General features: G+C 43.4%; 1 protein-coding gene across 1 annotated transcript; it reads right to left on the reverse strand.

The window, feature by feature from the left end:
- Positions 1–14,581: 14,581 nt before the first annotated feature.
- LOC142209671 (P43 5S RNA-binding protein-like) lies at positions 14,582–20,142 on the reverse strand. Its single transcript, XM_075278699.1, has 9 exons — positions 19,992–20,142; positions 19,058–19,158; positions 18,887–18,980; positions 17,936–18,024; positions 17,528–17,601; positions 17,347–17,427; positions 16,234–16,463; positions 16,102–16,155; positions 14,582–14,859 (listed from the first exon to the last, which is right to left on the reverse strand). The coding sequence occupies exons 1-9, from the start codon at positions 20,115–20,117 to the stop codon at positions 14,611–14,613; spliced, it is 1,098 nt and encodes a 365-aa protein (XP_075134800.1). The 5' UTR covers positions 20,118–20,142; the 3' UTR covers positions 14,582–14,610.
- Between the last annotated feature and the right edge of the window lie 4,106 nt (positions 20,143–24,248).

Consider the following 24,248-nt stretch of genomic DNA (forward strand, 5'->3'; position numbering starts at 1 on the left):
AATTTTTACTACTGGTATACAGTGCCATTGTCTGACTGGGAATTCTAAGAATATATTGGGGTTATAAATACCCTCATTTCTTGCTACTGCCATATAGTGCCAGTTTCTGACTGGTAATTCAAAGAATATATTGTGGTTACGTGCACCCACAATTTTTACTACTGGTATACAGTGCCATTGTCTGACTGGGAATTCAAAGAATATATTGGGAATACAAATACCCTCATTTCTTGCTACTGCCATATAGTGCCAGTGTCTGACTGGGAATTCAAAGAATATATTGGGGTTACGTGCACCCACAATTTTTACTACTGGTATACAGTGCCATTGTCTGACTGGGAATTCAAAGAATATATTGGGAATACAAATACCCTCATTTCTTGCTACTGCCATATAGTGCCAGTTTCTGACTGGTAATTCAAAGAATATATTGGGGTTACGTGCACCCACAATTTTTACTACTGGTATACAGTGCCATTGTCTGACTGGGAATTCAAAGAATATATTGGGAATACAAATACCCTCATTTCTTGCTACTGCCATATAGTGCCAGTTTCTGACTGGTAATTCAAAGAATATATTGGGGTTACGTGCACCCACAATTTTTACTACTGGTATACAGTGCCATTGTCTGACTGGGAATTCAAAGAATATATTGGGAATACAAATACCCTAATTTCTTGCTACTGCCATATAGTGCCAGTGTCTGACTGGGAATTCAAAGAATATATTGGGGTTACGTGCACCCACAATTTTTACTACTGGTATACAGTGCCATTGTCTGACTGGGAATTCAAAGAATATATTGGGAATACAAATACCCTCATTTCTTGCTACTGCCATATAGTGCCAGTGTCTGACTGGGAATTCAAAGAATATATTGGGGTTACGTGCACCCACAATTTTTACTACTGGTATACAGTGCCATTGTCTGACTGGGAATTCAAAGAATATATTGGGGTTATAAATACCCTCATTTCTTGCTACTGCCATATAGTGCCAGTTTCTGACTGGTAATTCAAAGAATATATTGTGGTTACGTGCACCCACAATTTTTACTACTGGTATACAGTGCCATTGTCTGACTGGGAATTCTAAGAATATATTGGGAATACAAATACCCTCATTTCTTGCTACTGCCATATAGTGCCAGTTTCTGACTGGTAATTCAAAGAATATATTGGGGTTACGTGCACCCACAATTTTTACTACTGGTATACAGTGCCATTGTCTGACTGGGAATTCAAAGAATATATTGGGAATACAAATACCCTCATTTCTTGCTACTGCCATATAGTGCCAGTGTCTGACTGGGAATTCAAAGAATATATTGGGGTTACGTGCACCCACAATTTTTACTACTGGTATACAGTGCCATTGTCTGACTGGGAATTCAAAGAATATATTGGGAATACAAATACCCTCATTTCTTGCTACTGCCATATAGTGCCAGTGTCTGACTGGGAATTCAAAGAATATATTGGGGTTACGTGCACCCACAATTTTTACTACTGGTATACAGTGCCATTGTCTGACTGGGAATTCAAAGAATATATTGGGGTTATAAATACCCTCATTTCTTGCTACTGCCATATAGTGCCAGTTTCTGACCGGTAATTCAAAGAATATATTGTGGTTACGTGCACCCACAATTTTTACTACTGGTATACAGTGCCATTGTCTGACTGGGAATTCAAAGAATATATTGGGAATACAAATACCCTCATTTCTTGCTACTGCCATATAGTGCCAGTGTCTGACTGGGAATTCAAAGAATATATTGGGGTTACGTGCACCCACAATTTTTACTACTGGTATACAGTGCCATTGTCTGACTGGGAATTCAAAGAATATATTGGGAATACAAATACCCTCATTTCTTGCTACTGCCATATAGTGCCAGTTTCTGACTGGTAATTCAAAGAATATATTGGGGTTACGTGCACCCACAATTTTTACTACTGGTATACAGTGCCATTGTCTGACTGGGAATTCAAAGAATATATTGGGAATACAAATACCCTCATTTCTTGCTACTGCCATATAGTGCCAGTGTCTGACTGGGAATTCAAAGAATATATTGGGGTTACGTGCACCCACAATTTTTACTACTGGTATACAGTGCCATTGTCTGACTGGGAATTCAAAGAATATATTGGGAATACAAATACCCTCATTTCTTGCTACTGCCATATAGTGCCAGTGTCTGACTGGGAATTCAAAGAATATATTGGGGTTATGTGCACCCACAATTTTTACTACTGGTATACAGTGCCATTGTCTGACTGGGAATTCTAAGAATATATTGGGAATACAAATACCCTCATTTCTTGCTACTGCCATATAGTGCCAGTTTCTGACTGGTAATTCAAAGAATATATTGGGGTTACGTGCACCCACAATTTTTACTACTGGTATACAGTGCCATTGTCTGACTGGGAATTCAAAGAATATATTGGGAATACAAATACCCTCATTTCTTGCTACTGCCATATAGTGCCAGTTTCTGACTGGTAATTCAAAGAATATATTGGGGTTACGTGCACCCACAATTTTTACTACTGGTTTACAGTGCCATTGTCTGACTGGGAATTCAAAGAATATATTGGGAATACAAATACCCTCATTTCTTGCTACTGCCATATAATGCCAGTGTCTGACTGGGAATTCAAAGAATATATTGGGGTTACGTGCACCCACAATTTTTACTACTGGTATACAGTGCCATTGTCTGACTGGGAATTCAAAGAATATATTGGGAATACAAATACCCTCATTTCTTGCTACTGCCATATAGTGCCAGTGTCTGACTGGTAATTCAAAAAATATATTGGGGTTACGTGCACCCACAATTTTTACTACTGGTATACAGTGCCATTGTCTGACTGGGAATTCAAAGAATATATTGGGGTTATAAATACCCTCATTTCTTGCTACTGCCATATAGTGCCAGTTTCTGACTGGTAATTCAAAGAATATATTGTGGTTACGTGCACCCACAATTTTTACTACTGGTATACAGTGCCATTGTCTGACTGGGAATTCAAAGAATATATTGGGAATACAAATACCCTCATTTCTTGCTACTGCCATATAGTGCCAGTGTCTGACTGGGAATTCAAAGAATATATTGGGGTTACGTGCACCCACAATTTTTACTACTGGTATACAGTGCCATTGTCTGACTGGGAATTCAAAGAATATATTGGGAATACAAATACCCTCATTTCTTGCTACTGCCATATAGTGCCAGTTTCTGACTGGTAATTCAAAGAATATATTGGGGTTACGTGCACCCACAATTTTTACTACTGGTTTACAGTGCCATTGTCTGACTGGGAATTCAAAGAATATATTGGGAATACAAATACCCTCATTTCTTGCTACTGCCATATAATGCCAGTGTCTGACTGGGAATTCAAAGAATATATTGGGGTTACGTGCACCCACAATTTTTACTACTGGTATACAGTGCCATTGTCTGACTGGGAATTCAAAGAATATATTGGGAATACAAATACCCTCATTTCTTGCTACTGCCATATAGTGCCAGTGTCTGACTGGGAATTCAAAGAATATATTTGGGTTACGTGCACCCACAATTTTTACTACTGGTATACAGTGCCATTGTCTGACTGGGAATTCAAAGAATATATTGGGGTTATAAATACCCTCATTTCTTGCTACTGCCATATAGTGCCAGTTTCTGACTGGTAATTCAAAGAATATATTGTGGTTACGTGCACCCACAATTTTTACTACTGGTATACAGTGCCATTGTCTGACTGGGAATTCAAAGAATATATTGGGAATACAAATACCCTCATTTCTTGCTACTGCCATATAGTGCCAGTTTCTGACTGGTAATTCAAAGAATATATTGGGGTTACGTGCACCCACAATTTTTACTACTGGTATACAGTGCCATTGTCTGACTGGGAATTCAAAGAATATATTGGGAATACAAATACCCTCATTTCTTGCTACTGCCATATAGTGCCAGTTTCTGACTGGTAATTCAAAGAATATATTGGGGTTACGTGCACCCACAATTTTTACTACTGGTATACAGTGCCATTGTCTGACTGGGAATTCAAAGAATATATTGGGAATACAAATACCCTCATTTCTTGCTACTGCCATATAGTGCCAGTGTCTGACTGGTAATTCAAAGAATATATTGGGGTTACGTGCACCCACAATTTTTACTACTGGTATACAGTGCCATTGTCTGACTGGGAATTCAAAGAATATATTGGGAATACAAATACCCTCATTTCTTGCTACTGCCATATAGTGCCAGTGTCTGACTGGGAATTCAAAGAATATATTGGGGTTACGTGCACCCACAATTTTTACTGCTGGTATACAGTGCCATTGTCTGACTGGGAATTCAAAGAATATATTGGGGTTATAAATACCCTCATTTCTTGCTACTGCCATATAGTGCCAGTTTCTGACTGGTAATTCAAAGAATATATTGTGGTTACGTGCACCCACAATTTTTACTACTGGTATACAGTGCCATTGTCTGACTGGGAATTCAAAGAATATATTGGGGTTACAAATACCCTCATTTCTTGCTACTGCCATATAGTGCCAGTGTCTGACTGGGAATTCAAAGAATATATTGGGGTTACGTGCACCCACAATTTTTACTACTGGTATACAGTGCCATTGTCTGACTGGGAATTCAAAGAATATATTGGGAATACAAATACCCTCATTTCTTGCTACTGCCATATAGTGCCAGTTTCTGACTGGTAATTCAAAGAATATATTGGGGTTATGTGCACCCACAATTTTTACTACTGGTATACAGTGCCATTGTCTGACTGGGAATTCAAAGAATATATTGGGAATACAAATACCCTCATTTCTTGCTACTGCCATATAGTGCCAGTTTCTGACTGGTAATTCAAAGAATATATTGGGGTTACGTGCACCCACAATTTTTACTACTGGTATACAGTGCCATTGTCTGACTGGGAATTCAAAGAATATATTGGGGTTATAAATACCCTCATTTCTTGCTACTGCCATATAGTGCCAGTTTCTGACTGGTAATTCAAAGAATATATTGTGGTTACGTGCACCCACAATTTTTACTACTGGTATACAGTGCCATTGTCTGACTGGGAATTCAAAGAATATATTGGGAATACAAATACCCTCATTTCTTGCTACTGCCATATAGTGCCAGTGTCTGACTGGGAATTCAAAGAATATATTGGGGTTACGTGCACCCACAATTTTTACTACTGGTATACAGTGCCATTGTCTGACTGGGAATTCAAAGAATATATTGGGAATACAAATACCCTCATTTCTTGCTACTGCCATATAGTGCCAGTTTCTGACTGGTAATTCAAAGAATATATTGGGGTTACGTGCACCCACAATTTTTACTACTGGTATACAGTGCCATTGTCTGACTGGGAATTCAAAGAATATATTGGGAATACAAATACCCTCATTTCTTGCTACTGCCATATAGTGCCAGTGTCTGACTGGGAATTCAAAGAATATATTGGGGTTACGTGCACCCACAATTTTTACTACTGGTATACAGTGCCATTGTCTGACTGGGAATTCAAAGAATATATTGGGAATACAAATACCCTCATTTCTTGCTACTGCCATATAGTGCCAGTTTCTGACTGGTAATTCAAAGAATATATTGGGGTTACGTGCACCCACAATTTTTACTACTGGTATACAGTGCCATTGTCTGACTGGGAATTCAAAGAATATATTGGGAATACAAATACCCTCATTTCTTGCTACTGCCATATAGTGCCAGTGTCTGACTGGGAATTCAAAGAATATATTGGGGTTACGTGCACCCACAATTTTTACTACTGGTATACAGTGCCATTGTCTGACTGGGAATTCAAAGAATATATTGGGGTTATAAATACCCTCATTTCTTGCTACTGCCATATAGTGCCAGTTTCTGACTGGTAATTCAAAGAATATATTGTGGTTACGTGCACCCACAATTTTTACTACTGGTATACAGTGCCATTGTCTGACTGGGAATTCAAAGAATATATTGGGAATACAAATACCCTCATTTCTTGCTACTGCCATATAGTGCCAGTTTCTGACTGGTAATTCAAAGAATATATTGGGGTTACGTGCACCCACAATTTTTACTACTGGTATACAGTGCCAATTTCTAACTAGGAATTCAAAATGCGCAAGGCTCCCGGAAAGGGACGTGGACGAGGCCGTGGGCGAGGTCGGGGGAATGGTTCTGGGGAGCAAGGTAGCAGTGAAGCCACAGGGCGTCCCGTGCCTACTCCTGTGGGGCAGCAAGCATTGCGCCACTCCACAGTGCCAGGGTTGCTTGCCACATTAACTAAACTGCAGGGTACAAACCTTAGTAGGCCCGAGAACCAGGAACAGGTCTTGCAATGGCTGTCAGAGAACGCTTACAGCACATTGTCCAGCAGCCAGTCAGACTCTGCCTCCTCTCCTCCTATTACCCAACAGTCTTGTCTTCCTTCCTCCCAAAATTCCGAAGCTTTACAGAACAATAACCCAAACTGTCCCTGCTCCCCAGAGCTGTTCTCCGCTCCTTTCATTGTCCCTCAACCTGCCTCTCCACGTCACGATTCCACGAACCTAACAGAGGAGCATCTGTGTCCAGATGCTCAAACACTAGAGTCTCCTCCATCTCCGTTCGATTTGGTGGTGGATGACCAGCAACCCACCCTCATCGACGATGATGTGACGCAGTTGCCGTCAGGGCATCCAGTTGACCGGCGCATTGTGCGGGAGGAGGAGATGAGACAGGAGTTGGAAGAGGAAGTGGTGGATGATGAGGACACTGACCCGACCTGGACAGGGGGGATGTCAAGCGGGGAAAGTAGTGTGGATGTTGAGGCAGGTGCAGCACCAAAAAGGGTAGCTAGAGGCAGAGGCAGAGGTCAGCAGCTTAGGTGAAGCCAGGCCACACCCGGAATCTCCCAAGATGTTCCAGTTCGTACCCAGCCCCGAAAAACTCCCACCTCGAGGGCACGTTTCTCGAAGGTGTGGAGTTTTTTCAAGGAATGCGCCGAGGACAGATATAGTGTTGTCTGCACAATTTGCCTCTCGAAATTGATTAGGGGCTCTGAGAAGAGCAACCTGTCCACCACTTCAATGCGCCGTCATTTGGAATCCAAGCACTGGAATCAGTGGCAGGCAGCAACGGCAGGACAAAGGCCGCCTGCCGTTCACGCCACTGCCACTGCCTCTGCCACTGCCTCTGCCTCTGCCACTGCCACTGCTGACTGTGCTGGCGATGCACTCCAGAGGACGAGCCAGGACACCACTTCATCTGCCTCCGCCACTTGTTGACTTCTACCTCATCCTCCCCTGGTCCTGTCTTATCTCCTTCTCCTGCACCGTCAAAGGCACCATCAGGCGTTTCTTTACAACAACCCACCATCTCTCAGACATTGGAGCGGCGGCAGAAATACACTGCTAACCACCCACACGCGCAAGCCTTGAACGCCAACATCGCTAAACTGCTGGCCCAGGAGATGTTGGCGTTCCGGCTTGTTGAAACTCCCGCCTTCCTGGACCTGATGGCAACTGCGGCACCTCGCTATGCCGTCCCTAGCCGTCACTACTTCTCCCGGTGTGCCGTCCCCGCCTTGCACCAGCACGTGTCACTCAACATCAGGCGGGCCCTTAGTTCCGCGCTTTGCACAAAGGTCCACTTGACCACCGACGCGTGGACAAGTGCATGCGGACAGGGACGCTACATTTCACTGACGGCACACTGGGTGAATGTAGTTGAGGCTGGGACTGCTTCCCAAACTGGCCCGGTGTACCTCGTCTCCCCGCCTAACATTCCTGGCAGGGACACGAGAAGAACACCCCCCTCCTCCTCCTCCTCTACCGCCTCCTCCTCCGCCACCGCCTCCTCCTCCGCTGTTAGATTGACCCCAGCTACGAGTTGGAAACGTTGCAGCACTGGCGTTGGTAGACGTCAGCAGGCTGTGCTGAAGCTGATCAGCTTGGGGGACAGACAGCACACTGCCTCCGAGGTGAGGGATGCCCTCCTCGATGAGACGGCAATATGGTTTGAGCCGCTGCACCTGGGCCCAGGCATGGTCGTTTGTGATAACGGCCGGAACCTGGTAGCAGCTCTGGAGCTTGCCGGACTCCAACATGTTCCATGCCTGGCCCACGTCTTCAACCTAGTGGTGCAACGTTTCCTAAAGAGCTACCCCAATGTTCCAGAGCTACTGGTGAAAGTGCGGCGCATGTGCGCCCACTTTCGCAAGTCGACAGTAGCCGCTGCTAGCTTAAAATCTCTCCAGCAACGCCTGCATGTGCCACAACACCGGCTTTTGTGCGACGTCCCCACACGCTGGAACTCAACGTTTCAGATGTTGAATAGAGTGGTTGAGCAGCAGAGACCTTTGATGGAATACCAGCTACAAAACCCTAGGGTGCCACAAAGTCAGCTGCCTCAGTTTCACATCCATGAGTGGCCATGGATGAGAGACCTTTGTGACATCCTACGGGTCTTTGAGGAGTCCACAAGGAGGGTGAGCTCTGAGGATGCGATGGTGAGCCTTACAATCCCGCTCTTGTGTGTTCTGAGAGAATCCCTGATTGACATCAGGGATAACTCAGATCACACAGAGGAGTTAGGGATAGCATCCGATCCGTCACAGCTGGAGAGTAGGTCCACACATCTGTCCGCTTCACTGCGTTTAATGGAGGAGGAGGAGGAGGAGGAGGAGGAAGAAGAGTTGTCCGATGATGTGATGGTGATACAGGAGGCTTCCGGGCAACTTCGAATCGTCCCATTGTTGCAGCGCGGATGGGTAGACATGGAGGATGAAGAGGAAATGGAGATTGAACTTTCCGGTGGGGCCAGAGGAGTCATGCCAACTAACACTGTGGCAGACATGGCTGAGTTCATGTTGGGGTGCTTTACAACCGACAAGCGTATTGTCAAAATCATGGAGGACAACCAGTACTGGATCTTTGCTATCCTTGACCCCCGGTATAAAAACAACATCTCGTCTTTTATTCCGGTAGAGGGGAGGGCCAATCGCATCAATGCTTGCCACAGGCAATTGGTGCAGAATATGATGGAGATGTTTCCAGCATGTGACGTTGGCGGCAGGGAGGGCAGTTCCTCCAGTAGGCAACCAAGTTCTCACCGGTCCACACAAACGAGGGGCACACTGTCTAAGGTCTGGGACACCTTGATGGCACCCCCTCGCCAAAGTGCCGCCACGGAGGGTCCTAGTGTCACCAGGCGTGAGAAGTATAGGCGCATGTTGCGGGAATACCTTTCCGACCACAGCCCTGTCCTCTCCGACCCCTCTGCGCCCTACACGTATTGGGTGTCGAAGTTGGACCTGTGGCTTGAACTTGCCCTATATGCCTTGGAAGTGCTGTCCTGTCCTGCCGCCAGCGTCCTATCTGAGAGGGTGTTCAGTGCAGCCGGTGGCATCATCACTGACAAGCGCACCCGTCTGTCAGCTGAGAGTGCCGACCGGCTCACTTTGATAAAAATGAACCACCACTGGGTAGAGCCGTCATTTTTGTGCCCACCTGTGTAAAGCACCCCAACATGAAACTCCATGTCTGTACTCAACCTCTCCAATTCCTCCGCATCCTCATACTCATCCACCATAAGCGTTGCACAATTCTGCTAATACTAGGCTCCCTCCACCCTGATTTCCCCCAACTCTGCTGGTTAGAGGCTCCCTCCACCCTGATTTCCACCAACTCTGCTGGTTAGAGGCTCCCTCCACCATGAATTTGCCCAAACTGGGCTGTTTAGAGGCTCCCTCCACCATGAATTGGTCCAAACTGGGGTTTTTAGAGGCTCCCTCCACCATGAATTGGTCCAAACTGGGCTGTTTAGCGGCTCCCTCCACCATTAATTGGTCCAAACTGGGCTGGTTAGAGGCTCCCTCCACCATGAATTTACCCAAACTGGGCTGTTTAGAGGCTCCCTCCACCATGAATTTGCCCAAACTGGGCTGGTTAGAGGCTCCCTCCACCATGAATTGGTCCAAACTGGGGTTTTTAGAGGCTCCCTCCACCATGAATTGGTCCAAACTTGGCTGTTTAGAGGCTCCCTCCACCATTAATTGGTCCAAACTGGGCTGGTTAGAGGCTCCCTCCACCATGAATTGGTCCAAACTGGGTTTTTTAGAGGCTCCCTCCACCATGAATTGGTCCAAACTGGGGTCTTTAGAGGCTCCCTCCACCATGAATTGGTCCAAACTGGGCTGTTTAGCGGCTCCCTCCACCATTAATTGGTCCAAACTGGGCTGGTTAGAGGCTCCCTCCACCATGAATTTGCCCAAACTGGGCTGTTTAGAGGCTCCCTCCACCATGAATTTGCCCAAACTGGGCTGGTTAGAGGCTCCCTCCACCATGAATTGGTCCAAACTGGGGTTTTTAGAGGCTCCCTCCACCATGAATTGGTCCAAACTTGGCTGTTTAGAGGCTCCCTCCACCATTAATTGGTCCAAACTGGGCTGGTTAGAGGCTCCCTCCACCATGAATTGGTCCAAACTGGGTTTTTTAGAGGCTCCCTCCACCATGAATTTGCCCAAACTGGGCTGTTTAGAGGCTCCCTCCACCATGAATTGGTCCAAACTGGGCTGGTTAGAGGCTCCCTCCACCATGAATTTCCCAAAACTTGGCTGTTTAGAGGCTCCCTCCACCATTAATTGGTCCAAACTGGGCTGGTTAGAGGCTCCCTCCACCATGAATTTGCCCAAACTGGGCTGGTTAGAGGCTCCCTCCACCATGAATTGGTCCAAACTGGGGTTTTTAGAGGCTCCCTCCACCATGAATTGGTCCAAACTTGGCTGTTTAGAGGCTCCCTCCACCATTAATTGGTCCAAACTGGGCTGGTTAGAGGCTCCCTCCACCATGAATTGGTCCAAACTGGGTTTTTTAGAGGCTCCCTCCACCATGAATTGGTCCAAACTGGGGTTTTTAGAGGCTCCCTCCACCATGAATTGGTCCAAACTGGGCTGTTTAGCGGCTCCCTCCACCATTAATTGGTCCAAACTGGGCTGGTTAGAGGCTCCCTCCACCATGAATTTGCCCAAACTGGGCTGTTTAGAGGCTCCCTCCACCATGAATTTGCCCAAACTGGGCTGTTTAGAGGCTCCCTCCACCATGAATTTGCCCAAACTGGGCTGGTTAGAGGCTCCCTCCACCATGAATTGGTCCAAACTGGGTTTTTTAGAGGCTCCCTCCACCATGAATTTGCCCAAACTGGGCTGGTTAGAGGCTCCCTCCACCATGAATTGGTCCAAACTGGGTTTTTTAGAGGCTCCCTCCACCATGAATTTGCCCAAACTGGGCTGGTTAGAGGCTCCCTCCACCATGAATTGGTCCAAACTGGGTTTTTTAGAGGCTCCCTCCACCATGAATTTGCCCACACTGGGCTGGTTAGAGGCTCCCTCCACCATGAATTGGTCCAAACTGGGGTTTTTAGAGGCTCCCTCCACCATGAATTTGCCCAAACTGGGGTGTTTAGAGGCTCCCTCCACCATGAATTTGCCCAAACTCTGCTGGTTAGAGGCTCAATCCACCCTGATTTTCAAAACAAATGTTGGTGCCAACCTCAACTTACTACAAGGGCCAAATTCACTGCTGGTGACAAGCTCTCCTCACTGCAAGTGCCAAATACACATGTTTCAAGGTGTTTTCCTACTGTCAGAGAGGTGGTATTGAGTGTGTAAAGTGTGTAGTTGTTAGGCTGTGATGTTGGGGTAATAGAGGGTCTTTGGTGTGTTAGATGCCCCCAGACATGCTTCCCCTGCTGTCCCAGTGTCATTCCAGAGGTGTTGGCATCATTTCCTGGGGTGTCATAGTGGACTTGGTGACCCTCCAGACACGGATTTGGGTTTCCCCCTTAACGAGTATCTGTTCCCCATAGACTATAATGGGGTTCGAAACCCATTCGAACACACGAACATTGAGCGGCTGTTCGAATCGAATTTCGAACCTCGAACATTTTAGTGTTCGCTCATCTCTAGTGCCCAGTATTAAAATATTTTCTATATGTAATAGGGTTATTAGCAAGGTTAACCAACATCTAAATGTTATATAGACGGTGATGTTGATGCATTACAGTAGGTTCACAGTAGTGTTTGGGTTTTCATCCTTCAAGTTCAGCGATTTTATACTGAAAGTGTGAAGCCAAAATTAAAAACACTAGATAGAGACATAGAAAGTGGCATGTGGATAAATACACTGGGTATTAACAAATGACCCGCTCTGTTGTCTCTGTGGCATAAGAGTTTAAATATCCAGAACATTGTGCCAATGTAATTTACCAAATCTATTATACACTGCTCCAAAAAATAAAGGGGACACTCAAACACGTCCTAGATCTGAATGAATGAAATATTCTCATTGAAATCAAATTAACCAATGGAGGCCTGGATTTGGAGTCCCCTCCAAAAAAAAAATTAAAGTGGAAAAAACACACTACAGGTTGATCCAACTTTGATGTAACATTCTTAAAACATTAAAATGAGGCTCAGTAGTGTGTGTGGCCTCCACGTGCCTGTATGACCTCCCTACAATTCCTGGGCATGATCCTGCAGATGGTCTGAGGGATCTCCTCACAGACCTGGACTAAAGCATCTACCAACTCCTGGACAGTCTGTGGTGCAACGTGACACACTGGAGGCGCTACCAGGAGACAGGCCAATACACCATGAGACGTGGAGGGGGCCGTAGGAGGGCAACAACCCAGCAGCAGGACCGCTACCTCCGCCTTTGTCAAAGGAGAAACAGGAGGAGCACTGCCAGAGACCTGCAAAATGACCTCCAGCAGGCCACAAATGTGCAGGTGTCTGCACAAACAGTTAGAAACAGTTAGAAACCTGTGTTCCTCCTAATGCAGGACAATGCCAGACCTCATGTAGCTGGAGCGAATCAGCAGTTCCTGCAAGATGAAGGCATTGAAGCTATGGACTGGTTCGCCCGTTCTACAGACCTGAATCTGACTGAGCACATCTGGGACATCATGTCTCGCTCCATCCACCAACGTCACACCACAGACTGTCCAGGAGTTGGCAGATACTTTAGTTCAGGTCTGGGAGGAGATCCCTCAGGAGACCATCCACAACCTCATCATGAGCATGCCCAGGTGTTGTAGGGAGGTCATACAGGCACGTGGAGGACACACACACACACGCCTCATTTTGATATGTTTTAAAGGACATTACATCAAAGTTGGATCAGCCTGTAGTGTGTTTTTCCACTTTAATTTTGGAGGGTGATGCCAAATCAAGGCCTCCATTGGTTAATAAATTTAATTTCCATTGATGTTTGATTTTGTTGTCATTACATTCAACTTTGTATAGAACAAAGTATTCAATGAGTATTTCATTCATTCAGATCTAGGATGTGTTATATAGTGTTCTTTATTTTTTTTTGAGCAGTGTATATTTTGATAGGCATTTGCATGTCAAGGTTTTGAAATCCCAATTCTGATTTGGAGGAGCAAGCCTTGAGATACATTGCTTTAAATATCCTCTAGAGACCTTAGACCTGAGAGTGTTAATTCTTATTAAAATGAAGTGTGGCGTGACTCACGTATTGAAGGCCACATGTATTATATTATAATTGGATTCACAATTCTATGACTGGCATGTCTGGAGTGTGAGGAAACCCACACACACAGGGGAGGACAAAGTCCTTGCATTAAATAAACCCCCTGTCCAACCACTCAGGATGAACTTTTTCAACCTTAGATCAGAAACTTTCTGTAGGAAATATGCATGTTCTACCAAAGAAGAAAATTGGTAGCATGCTATAAGCTATGGCAGTCTAATGTAATAGCCAGGGCCTCTTTAACCATAGGCCAAACAGAGCACTTGCACCAGGCACTATGGTAGTGGAGGTTTCCTTGAGACAGGCTATCATTTAGAGTGCGGTCCTGGGCAGCTCAGAGACATGTAATGAGTCCCACCCCCACAGTGACTAAGCTTGCAGGTCTTGTCCTACAACAATTCCATCCAGACACTAAAGCTTCTAGATTTCGATCCCATGCACATGACCAAGTGTGCAGCAGAATGCATCGTGCATTACATTATACAGTCACATCAATGGGGCCTCCGAATTATACTGTTCCAAAGTCACGGACAACTCTAGATCTAGTCCTGCTCCAAGTCATCAGAATGAATCCAAAGCCCCCTGTCCACTTGTAGATGTGAAGGTACTGGGATGAAACAGCGAGTGCATTCCATTGCAAACATGTCTGTTCGAAGACCCTATGCACACAACAACAGCACCACCTGTTGGGTGGCTGATAAAGCAGTCACAATATGTGATTTTTTTTTTTGGTAATTTATTGTTTTTACAAAGGACAGTATAATCAATTAAATGTAGCATTTTTTGCTATAATTCAGAAAATAAAACACTTGCCCAAAAATGTTAAACTGATAAAACTATATATTATCTATATAAACACAAAGACACTTCCAGTAGGAAGATACTGTCCAATATACTTAAGAGTCAGTTATCCATAAAGTTGCAAGAATCTATTGCAGACCTCCACATAATGGCAAATGAGAACCGAATGTATATCGCCCCCAGACCTGTGTCTGGTCAGACAGCTTTTTCAGCCCTGGCACGGGCAGAAGGCAAGTAAAAGAGGCCACTCAGGTTGACCTCAGGTTCAGCAGGATCACGGAGCTGTCGTTCATTGAATAGGCCTGAAAGGTTACTCTCCAACACAGTCTTGTTCCGGAACACAAGTTTCTGGTTAAAGAGGCGACTTAGATTTTGCTCCACAACAGGCAGTGGACGATGGCCTCTCCTCATTCGCTTTCTTGAGGGTTTCAAGTTGAATTTAAGCTGTGAAAGACATACATTGTAAAATGGAGACATCCAAGAAATAAGCTAAGACTATATAGCAAGTTTGGCCACAATCAAAAGTCACCAGGTTAATGAAACTCCTACACTTCGGTTACGGTGCTGTGACTTCAAGGTCAGCATTTTACTTTTTTTGAGGCCAAGTCACAGCACCCTCAGGGTTGCAATACAATGTCACTCATTTTAGTAAATGAGGAGTTGCAGCGATCTTTGGTCACATGATTGACCCTAGTGTAGCCCTAGCCTTAAATCAGTCACCCTTTACCTCCAGGACCTTTGCCTGACTATGCTGATTGTGTACCGACAACCCGATGGACATACAGAACCATATAGGAGAAAGCATGTTGACTAAGTGGTTTGCATAAGGATCCAGAATTCAAGTCTGATTAGAAACATCTGTAGAATCTCATCTGCATTTCCCGGTTTCTCAACCACTCAATAAGGCTCCCTGCACTCCACTTTGTGCCTAGTCTATAATCTAGCTTTATTTTTAATGGCTAGTACACTGACTTTTGTTATGGCCCCATACACATGCCCGTATGTGATCACTGATCCGTATAGGGGCTTTAGAGCAAGGGAGCAACATACACAATAGGTCTAGTGCCTGTATTTTGCAGCCCAGGCTCATTGATGAAATAGTGGGTCCGTGGAGGGCGCATGAACATCCATGTGTGTTACATCAGAAAACTGGCACGCTCTCTTTAAAGTGGTATACACATTTGTCCCAAATAGAAATAGAATATATATATATATATATATATATATATATATATATATATATATATATATATATATATATATGGATCAGAGACCTCAGCCCAGAGGATTTTTCTGGTGGATTATAGCTGAATTAACCATGGAATCCCAAACATTGACCAAGTATTGAATTGAAGCACTACAACTACAATACTAGCATGAAAGTCAGAGCTCAGCAAAATTTGCCGGTTTCAAATGTTTTGGGTCCTTTAAAGATGCACAATGACACTACAGATGGTTTACTGGATTCTTCGGTCTGTACTCATTACCAGGATATACAGGGAATATGACAGCTAAGAGACCAACTTGTCATACCCACCAATATATCATCACCATTACCAGATGTCACGTCAAGAAAAATTGTGCCAAGTTTGTCACAAATCATGGCAACATCTGCTGGAGGTACGGCACAGGCAACTCTGCTACATCTTAAGAGGAGCCGAAGAGTTAGCTTCTATTTGTTCCTACCTTCAGCTTTTTCTTTTCTGGATCATGCACAACAAGATGACGGAGTAAACTTTCCTAAAGGAAGGAGGGAGAATTTTAATGTAGCTTATACTGCAAAGGCAGCTATTCTATAAGCCATTGTTAACTACATACCCTCATTGCAAAGGTGCGGGTGCAGCCAGCATGATAGCAGTGGTAGGGCTGCAGACAAAGATGGATCTTGCGGACATGATGAGTCAAATTGAAGACTGTGGTAAAGGTTTGCTTACAGTCCTCACGGGGACAGGTATAGATGGTAGGTTTGTATGTATGCCTTAGTTTGTGTCTCCGCAGAGCTCCCCTGTTCTTAAAGGGCTTGTTACACTTGGCACACTTCAAGTCCACTAGAGGAATTAAGAGATTGAAATAAGTTAGACCCTTCAGCACTGGGAGTCTAATCTTCAATATACATAGAAATCTAAACTATAAATACGGTCATAGTCTGTCTACCTCAACCCTTGTACTGGAATCGCCCATGATCATGTTTGCATTGGTGCTAATATTTACTACAGGGAGCCACCTCCTAATGCCACTTAGATGCCGTAGTCCCTATTAACTGCACCACCTAAGCGGTTATGGGGGTAGTGAGACAACACTGGAATTGCAGACTGCAGAGACGGTGGTTAATATTGTGTACACTGGAAGTAGAGATCCTATGTGCCAAAGTTGAGTCTACACAAGTCCGGAACTGGTATGAGTTTCGGATATAACTCATGGAAGTTTTCTGGTGTGAGCTATAGTAGGTCTATCAGGATGAGTCTTCCACAGCCACTCTTGCACCAGATAACTGGTGTGGAAGTATCTAGAAGCTTCCCCACTGACTTGTCATGGAAACCATGACCAATTCCTTCCAAAGCCCCACACTTGAATTGACTGTGGTATTGTAACCCATTCAATTTAATAACAGTAAGACAATCCATGTATAGGAGCAGAGTTTTTTTTGTTTTGTATTTTATTATTGCACTGTGTATAGGTCTCTTACAACATACATTTTTGCAAGACTACATGTTTGTATGTTGGTGGTTCTTCTTGAGAAGTAAGCTTCTGCTCAAAATTGCCCTTTCTTTTGCAGTTTGGGACAATGATATATAGTCCATCACTTGAACACTAACCAACATCTACACAGTTGTACCTGTATCTAGTAGACTCCCCTCAGCACCACCAAAATATTTAGAACCATATATAAACATGCAAAACCTTTCATAAGCAGTTGTGTACAGCACTTACATGGATGAGTATTACGATGTTTCTGCAGGGAAGACCAGGTAGGAGATGTAGTTTGACATCCTTGGAAAGGGCATCTGTACCCTAAAGATTTCCAGTTATAGATTTCCTGCCAACCAAGGCCTTTACCTAGTAAAACCTTTTTTTTTTTTTTTTTTTTTTTTAGTAGCCTAGCGTTCCTTACCTCCATGGCGTCGGATGTGACCTGTAAGACTGGCTTTAGAGTTGGTTTTCCAGTCACAGCCAGGTTGGTCACAACTGAAATTCATAAAAAGAGCAGATAACTTACTAGATGTTAGACATACTGCCAGATGTGTTATAGCTCAGGTTAGTTCACTAAAAGGGCATTGACCTAGGACTAAGTCATTGAACGATGTCTATGGCAAGTAGACAGCAGATGGCAAGATTAACAGTATGAAGGAAAGGTTAATGTATTCATTGACACCAGTCTGAGGCAGGTGTAGGTGAGCAATAAGCATATGCCATGGTTCACACAAGGTCACTTTTGCTTCAGTTAACAACCCAAATCATTCCGGCACCAATATTTATGGTACATGCCAAAGAGGAAGGCTAGCCATCATCAAGTACTCACTGAAAATGAGGTTCCCCACTATGTTCTGAGAGGTGCTTCTTTAAGGCCTTCTTCTTTCTGAAGGTCTTAGAACATCCTTCCACTGAGCACTGTGTTAGAAACATTCGTAGTCAACAAGGGATTAAATCACATGATCTGAAGACACGCAATACTGTCACACCCCCTGTTACTTTGGCCACTTTCTTGACAAGTACAATATCCTTGTAGACATTATGGTAAAACAAGTGAACACCTAAAAATGGTATTTTCAGTAAGACAACTAGTTTCCAGATTGAAGTTGGACCAGAGCTCAGCAAGCCCAAATGATCACCAGAAGAAACTGAGGTCTGCACCACATTAACCCTGCAGGTGCTCTTGTAGCATTATATAAGACATGTGGGGGTCTTGATATTAAATACTTGGGTCTACCAGAACCCAAAGAGTCAAGAGCTGGATTCTCCAGGGTTGGCCATCCATATGCAACAACCTCATCTAATGGTCGCCAGTTTTCCAAAAAAATTTGCTTATACTATATAGTCAAATAGAAGTGTTTTAATATATGCCAGAGGGGAAGAAAAAAAAAAAAAAAAAAAAAAATTCATCCCTTTCCACTTCCCCATCCTCACCACCCCCCTCCCAGTTAAACTGAGTTTCACGTGAAATCTTTGCTCAATTTGGTCATGTATTACACGATCAGTCAATGTTGGACCGAGCCTGAACCCTTACCCGATTGGAGTACTTTGTCTAAGAGTTGCTGCATCTCCTTCCAGTGTTCAGAGGTAGTTACCTGTGGTATGGGCACTTTACTATTACAATGCTCTAGTCTACTCAGGTACTAGTTCCAGTCACATAACCTGGTGGTCCAAACCTCTGGATTAGTTGCCAAAACTTACCATAAGTAGTAAGTGATCACAGAATACCTGGTGAATAAGATCAGCCAGTCTAGTTACCTAGCACTGTACCTGCACTCACCTTAAGGGGGTCTGCTGTTGCATGTTTATACTTTTGATGACGTTTCAGTGTCTCCTTGGCCACAAAAGCAGCCCGGCAATCAGCCGAGGGACATCTGAAAATATTCAAGTAAATACAAGTTTACGCCACGCACTTTATAACATGTACTGTACAGTAGAGAATAGGACTTACATGTACTTCTTCAGTCCCAAGTGTTTACGCCAGTGCTGCTGGAGTTGGGTTTTCCGGAAAAAGGCTTTCCCACACCCTGGTTTATCACAACGCCATGGTTTCTAGATTCAGAAAGGGGGGGGGGGGGGGTTATAAAAAAAAAAAAAAAAAAAGTTTATGTAGTGAGAGCAAAGCATCAGGAATGATGAGAATTCTAGCATAAATTACAAAAAAAAAAAAAAAAAAAATTAATACACTTCGCCCCACATTTATGAAGCATTGCCATCAAAAGGTCACAATGTGCCAAATTTTTTACAAACTAAGCCAACTATTAGTTGGTATAAAGAGAGTAGACAGCCCAATATAAGAGATTTATCAAACACTTCAATAAGTCTGGTGCAGTTTAAGACCTTATGCACAAACCTATAGAGCTGGTCTGGTGAAAGACTTTTCCATATAACAGTGACCAGCGGTCATCACACAGCAGTTTAATTACATAAAGGCTTATGGGTCCAGGTCTTTCAAAACAGACAAAGATAGAGCAGACACACTTAAATATTTACCCCCTTGTCGTAGTCAGAATATGTAGTATGCTCTTAGAGAAGGGTTTAGGGAAGTTTCTGCAACAAACTATAATCCCATGTATCAGAAATCCATGTACTTGCTACCAAGACGACCCCACTCACAGTAATAGAACCAATTTTCAGTGGTAGACAACTCTGCAACATGTTACAGCACCCAAAGTAAGGAGCCATATCGAGGCAGAGTTTAGATTGAGAGCCCTTTATGGCACAGTGACTGGCAAAGGCTGTAAAGCCGTGCAGGCTACACTGGCCCTATCCAAGCACTGCAGGCTACACTGGCCCTATGTAAGCAAATTTAATAAACAAGTACACGATCTCTTTAACAAACTAACATTGAGCACAAGAAAACTAGACACTCTCCCAATTCTTACCTGCCCTGTGTGTTTAGCCACATGCTCCTGCAGCCTCACTTGTTTCCTAAACAGAGCCTTACACCCCACAGAAGGACACGTGAGAAGCGGCTTCTTCCCCAGCTTACTAGCCACTTGGTTCTGCATTTCAGCTCCTACTGAGTCCTCTGCTCTGTCCCCTCACAGCTGAGATCCTGCATGTTATAAGCCCTTCTCCTGCCCCAGGTGATCCAACTAATACAAGCTAGGCACTCACATCATCCATGAAGGAGGAGCTGGAATAAAACCTACTTCAAGCACAACATAGCAGATAGCACATTTAACTTTAGGACCCTGTACACCAGTGAGCTATTCAGACTGAGGACTTGTTCAGATTTGTGTTATTCATGGATATGTGCTGTCCATGTTCTTTATAGGTTTGCATTGGCACTATTTTAGATTAGGTGCCACATGACAACTTTAGTGAATGGAGTCATATTATGACCAGAGGGTGTTGTGACTGTTGCAAAAAGGTTGAGCAGTGTTTGACTTTTTTTGTGACTTAGGCTAAAGCCCCACGTTGTGGAAATGCAGCTTTTATTGTTGCAGATTTTTTTGCGTTTTTTTGAGCCAAAGCCAGGAGTGGCTACAAATGGAATCAGAAATATATAGAAAGCTCTTATACTTCTACCTTCTGCTCAATCCATTCTTGGCTTTGGCTCAGAAAAACGGCAACAAAATCTGCAACAAAAAAAAGCTGTGTTTCTGCAACGTGAAGCCCCAGCCTAAAAGCTACAATACTGTAGAATTGTGCGGGCAGTGCGCTGCAAGCACACAGAACCCATTATAGTCTATGGGGTCCATGTGTTTTGACAGCACATCACTTGCAATTGTATTCCGTCTGGGGGGGTCTCCATGCGGACTCTAACTGGACAGAATACATATGCTAGTGTGAACCAACCCTAAGGGCTCTTGCCACAACGTCATGGTTCTCAGACACTAGAAGGTAAGAACATGTCATAACATGAATCCTCATAGCTCTAAAAAAGTTTCAGATCTTTGTCCATATACAGTAAGCATGGCTTTTATCTTGCAATATAAGTTGCAGGTGTTAGAGTTAAGTCCTCCATATTTGTATTTTGGCAGCCATCTTATACTCTTTCACATATAAACTGATTTTTCTGCTTAAGTCAAGGAGGCCCTTTGTTAGACTTTAAGGAATGTGATAATGAACGTTAATGCAGAGGTTGCTAATCCTTATCTCTCAAGGGCCTCATTTTGAGAAGATGCAGCTGACTTTGTATATCTCTTACCTCCTTTACATGATGTATGGACACATAACCGACAAAAGTATTAATTTTATGGTATCTGGGCACTTTGTCATATTTTATGGTTTATGAAGGTCACTTAGAGTTTGTATAGACAGGATCTATGTAGCTTATTGTTAATTAAGTTGGAACATGTCATCTTATCTCTTTTGCCATGATATACACATATAGACAGTCTGGGATGTTAGCTCACACATAAGTAGTTCAAATCCTTCTTTGTTTCATGGGAAAGTCCATCCCAGTGTGGAAAATTATAATGAGCCTCAGCCAATAGCCATGTGCCAGGCTTGTCTTATATCTCTATAACCAATTATGTTGTACCTGATTAGAATAGCCAAGCCAGCTCTTTGTCTGTAATGTATTTAAACTACCTTTTTCTTATAATAAAGCAGAACTCTTTTGATACACTACCATCTTGTGTCTTTAATTAGTTCTCCAGGCTTAAAGAAAATGGCTGCAGGCCATCTAGGCCTGTTAATTAATTATCTAATTTGGAACTCTGCAACATACTCTTATGAGGACACTTTACTGTCCCTAACACAGGCATAGCCAGGGGTCAAACCAGAGGCGTAACTCTGAGGGTCAGCACAGGGGGGTGAACACATCTAAGTGGGCCCCCAACTCAGATATACCGATATCAGGGGCCACACGGTGGCTCAGTGGTTAGCACTGCAGCCTTGCAGCGCTGGAGTCCTGGTGTTCAAATCCCGCCAAGGGCAAAAAAAAAACATCTGCAAGGAGTTTGTATTTTCTCCCCGTGTTTGCATGGATTTCCATCCCATATTCCAAAAAAAAGACATACTGATAGGGAAAAAATGTACATTGTGAGCTCTATGTGGGGCTCACAATCTACATTTAAAAAAAAAAAAAAAGATATACCGATATCATCATTATACGATGACAATATAGTGTTGTATACCGGCTCTATACAGATCTGTAAAGACCTTTTAGGCAAATAAAGTACAAGTACAATGTAGCTGTTTATAGGTGACGTTACTAACTGTGATTGCTCACATTTCTTGTCTCTCCCATCTGGAACGCCAGGTACACTTCTTCCAGCTGTGAATTGTCTCTGTAAAGTTTGTAGCACAGACATCTTTGGCGTCTCCATTTTCTAGGCACCCAACCCATATTGTCCTCACGTACACAACATCCCAATCTTGCTGCTACCCAAGTTGTAAGATTTGCATTATAAAAATTCCCAAGATATTAATAATACCCCCAAGTGCCCTCTTTACATAATAGTGCCCCTCAATGAATAATTACTCTAATTAATAATGCCCTGTGTGCCCCCTTAAATCATTAATGTCTGAATGCCACTTAAAATTAAAGGGGATGTCTGGGATAACCACTTTCTTAATAAGAGGCTGGGGAAGGTGAAAAAAACATACTCACCTGTCCTCCATGCTCTGGTGTTTCCCAGCGCAGTCCAGTCCTGCGGAAGTCCCTGCCGCTCGTGACCACTGAGGTCAATCAATGGCCTGCGCTGGGAGACACCGGAGCATTGGAGACAGGTGTATATTCATATTACAATTATTAATGTGCATTGCTGTCATCCTGTGATGGATGAACGCAACGTACATTAAATATTGGTAGTGTAAATCTACCATATGGGTATTGTCACACTGTCTAGCAATTGCATCTGTCTCCTTGGTTGCTTGCAGTGGACAGTGACTGAAGGAATATGACATGGTATTACCTTCAACTCATGTTGACAGTGGCCACCGTGGACAAATGGATATTAAGTCACACGTGGCTACAGAAGTGTGTGACCATATCCTAAGGACTCATTGAAAGCTAGAACCAGGTGTGCAATATAAAGTGTTGTGATCCACAGGAAAATCATCCCTTCCTGACTTTAAGATATTAGTATCATGAATTTTTTGGAATATCCAAAATCTCCATACAGTCCACTATACTCGATATTCCTTGCCTTTACCTATTGTTCAATTACATGTAGGTTATGAGAACAGAGACGGGAATGTGGTTTCCGCTACAATGTCAAAAAAACAAGGAAGGGTAAAATAGATTTGAGTCATTGGAAAGAAGGATCAGACATGTTGAATTTCAACTTGCCCAGTGCTTTGTTCTCACAGGAGGTAAAATACGTCCTGTAAGCTTTACTACATTGTGCATTCACCTTGTACCAGTCCTTGGTTTTTGGAATATTAATCTTCAGTACAATGACATTATATCTTTAATCCTCAAATATATGTATTTCTAGAGAGCAACTATGCTGAGCAGAAACCCCAGTTACGTCGTCCACTGACAGCTTCTTCAGCAGTTTGTTCGACATGAGATCACCTGTCACCAGGTATATACTATATACTATTGTTAGCAGAACTAACCTGCTTATTTTAACATCATTTTAACAAATTGTGATTGCAAAAGCCAGAGGGTTTAAAGCAACTGGCCCACATTCAGATTGTATTTACGCTTTATTACTGTCTTTTTATTTTTGGACCATATCTATTAACTATTTACACTACAATTTAGAGGCATTTGCTCCTGTATTTCAGTCTGTATAATCAAATTATACAGTCCATAATGTAATATTTTTGGGCTATCTCTTTTATTAATACATTTACTAGATATCATACCACCACTAGTTTTTAGCCCTAGGAAGCCATAGTTGTAAAGTAAACCAAGATGTCCACTTGGGTTTGCAGTCGTGTCTAATGATGTATACAGTATAATCTGCTTATTCTTACCCCAGGCCACAGGAACTATATGGGATGGGAAGATAAGTCCACATGGTACAACCATCCTGTACTTACATGCTTCTCAGAAAGACTTGTCAGATTTCCATCAAGGCCTTGCGTAAGTTGTTCAGATGTTTTCACCTTTTCTCCAGTAACATAATATTTTGTGTATAATCTTTTATAGGACATCTGTAGTTCCATCTATCAAGGTCATGGCAATGTCAATCTTAGCATTGTTCACTATTAGGCTAGGTTATCAGATGAAGCCA

Source organism: Leptodactylus fuscus, chromosome 6 (assembly GCF_031893055.1).
Source record: "Leptodactylus fuscus isolate aLepFus1 chromosome 6, aLepFus1.hap2, whole genome shotgun sequence".
NCBI lineage: Eukaryota > Metazoa > Chordata > Amphibia > Anura > Leptodactylidae > Leptodactylus > Leptodactylus fuscus.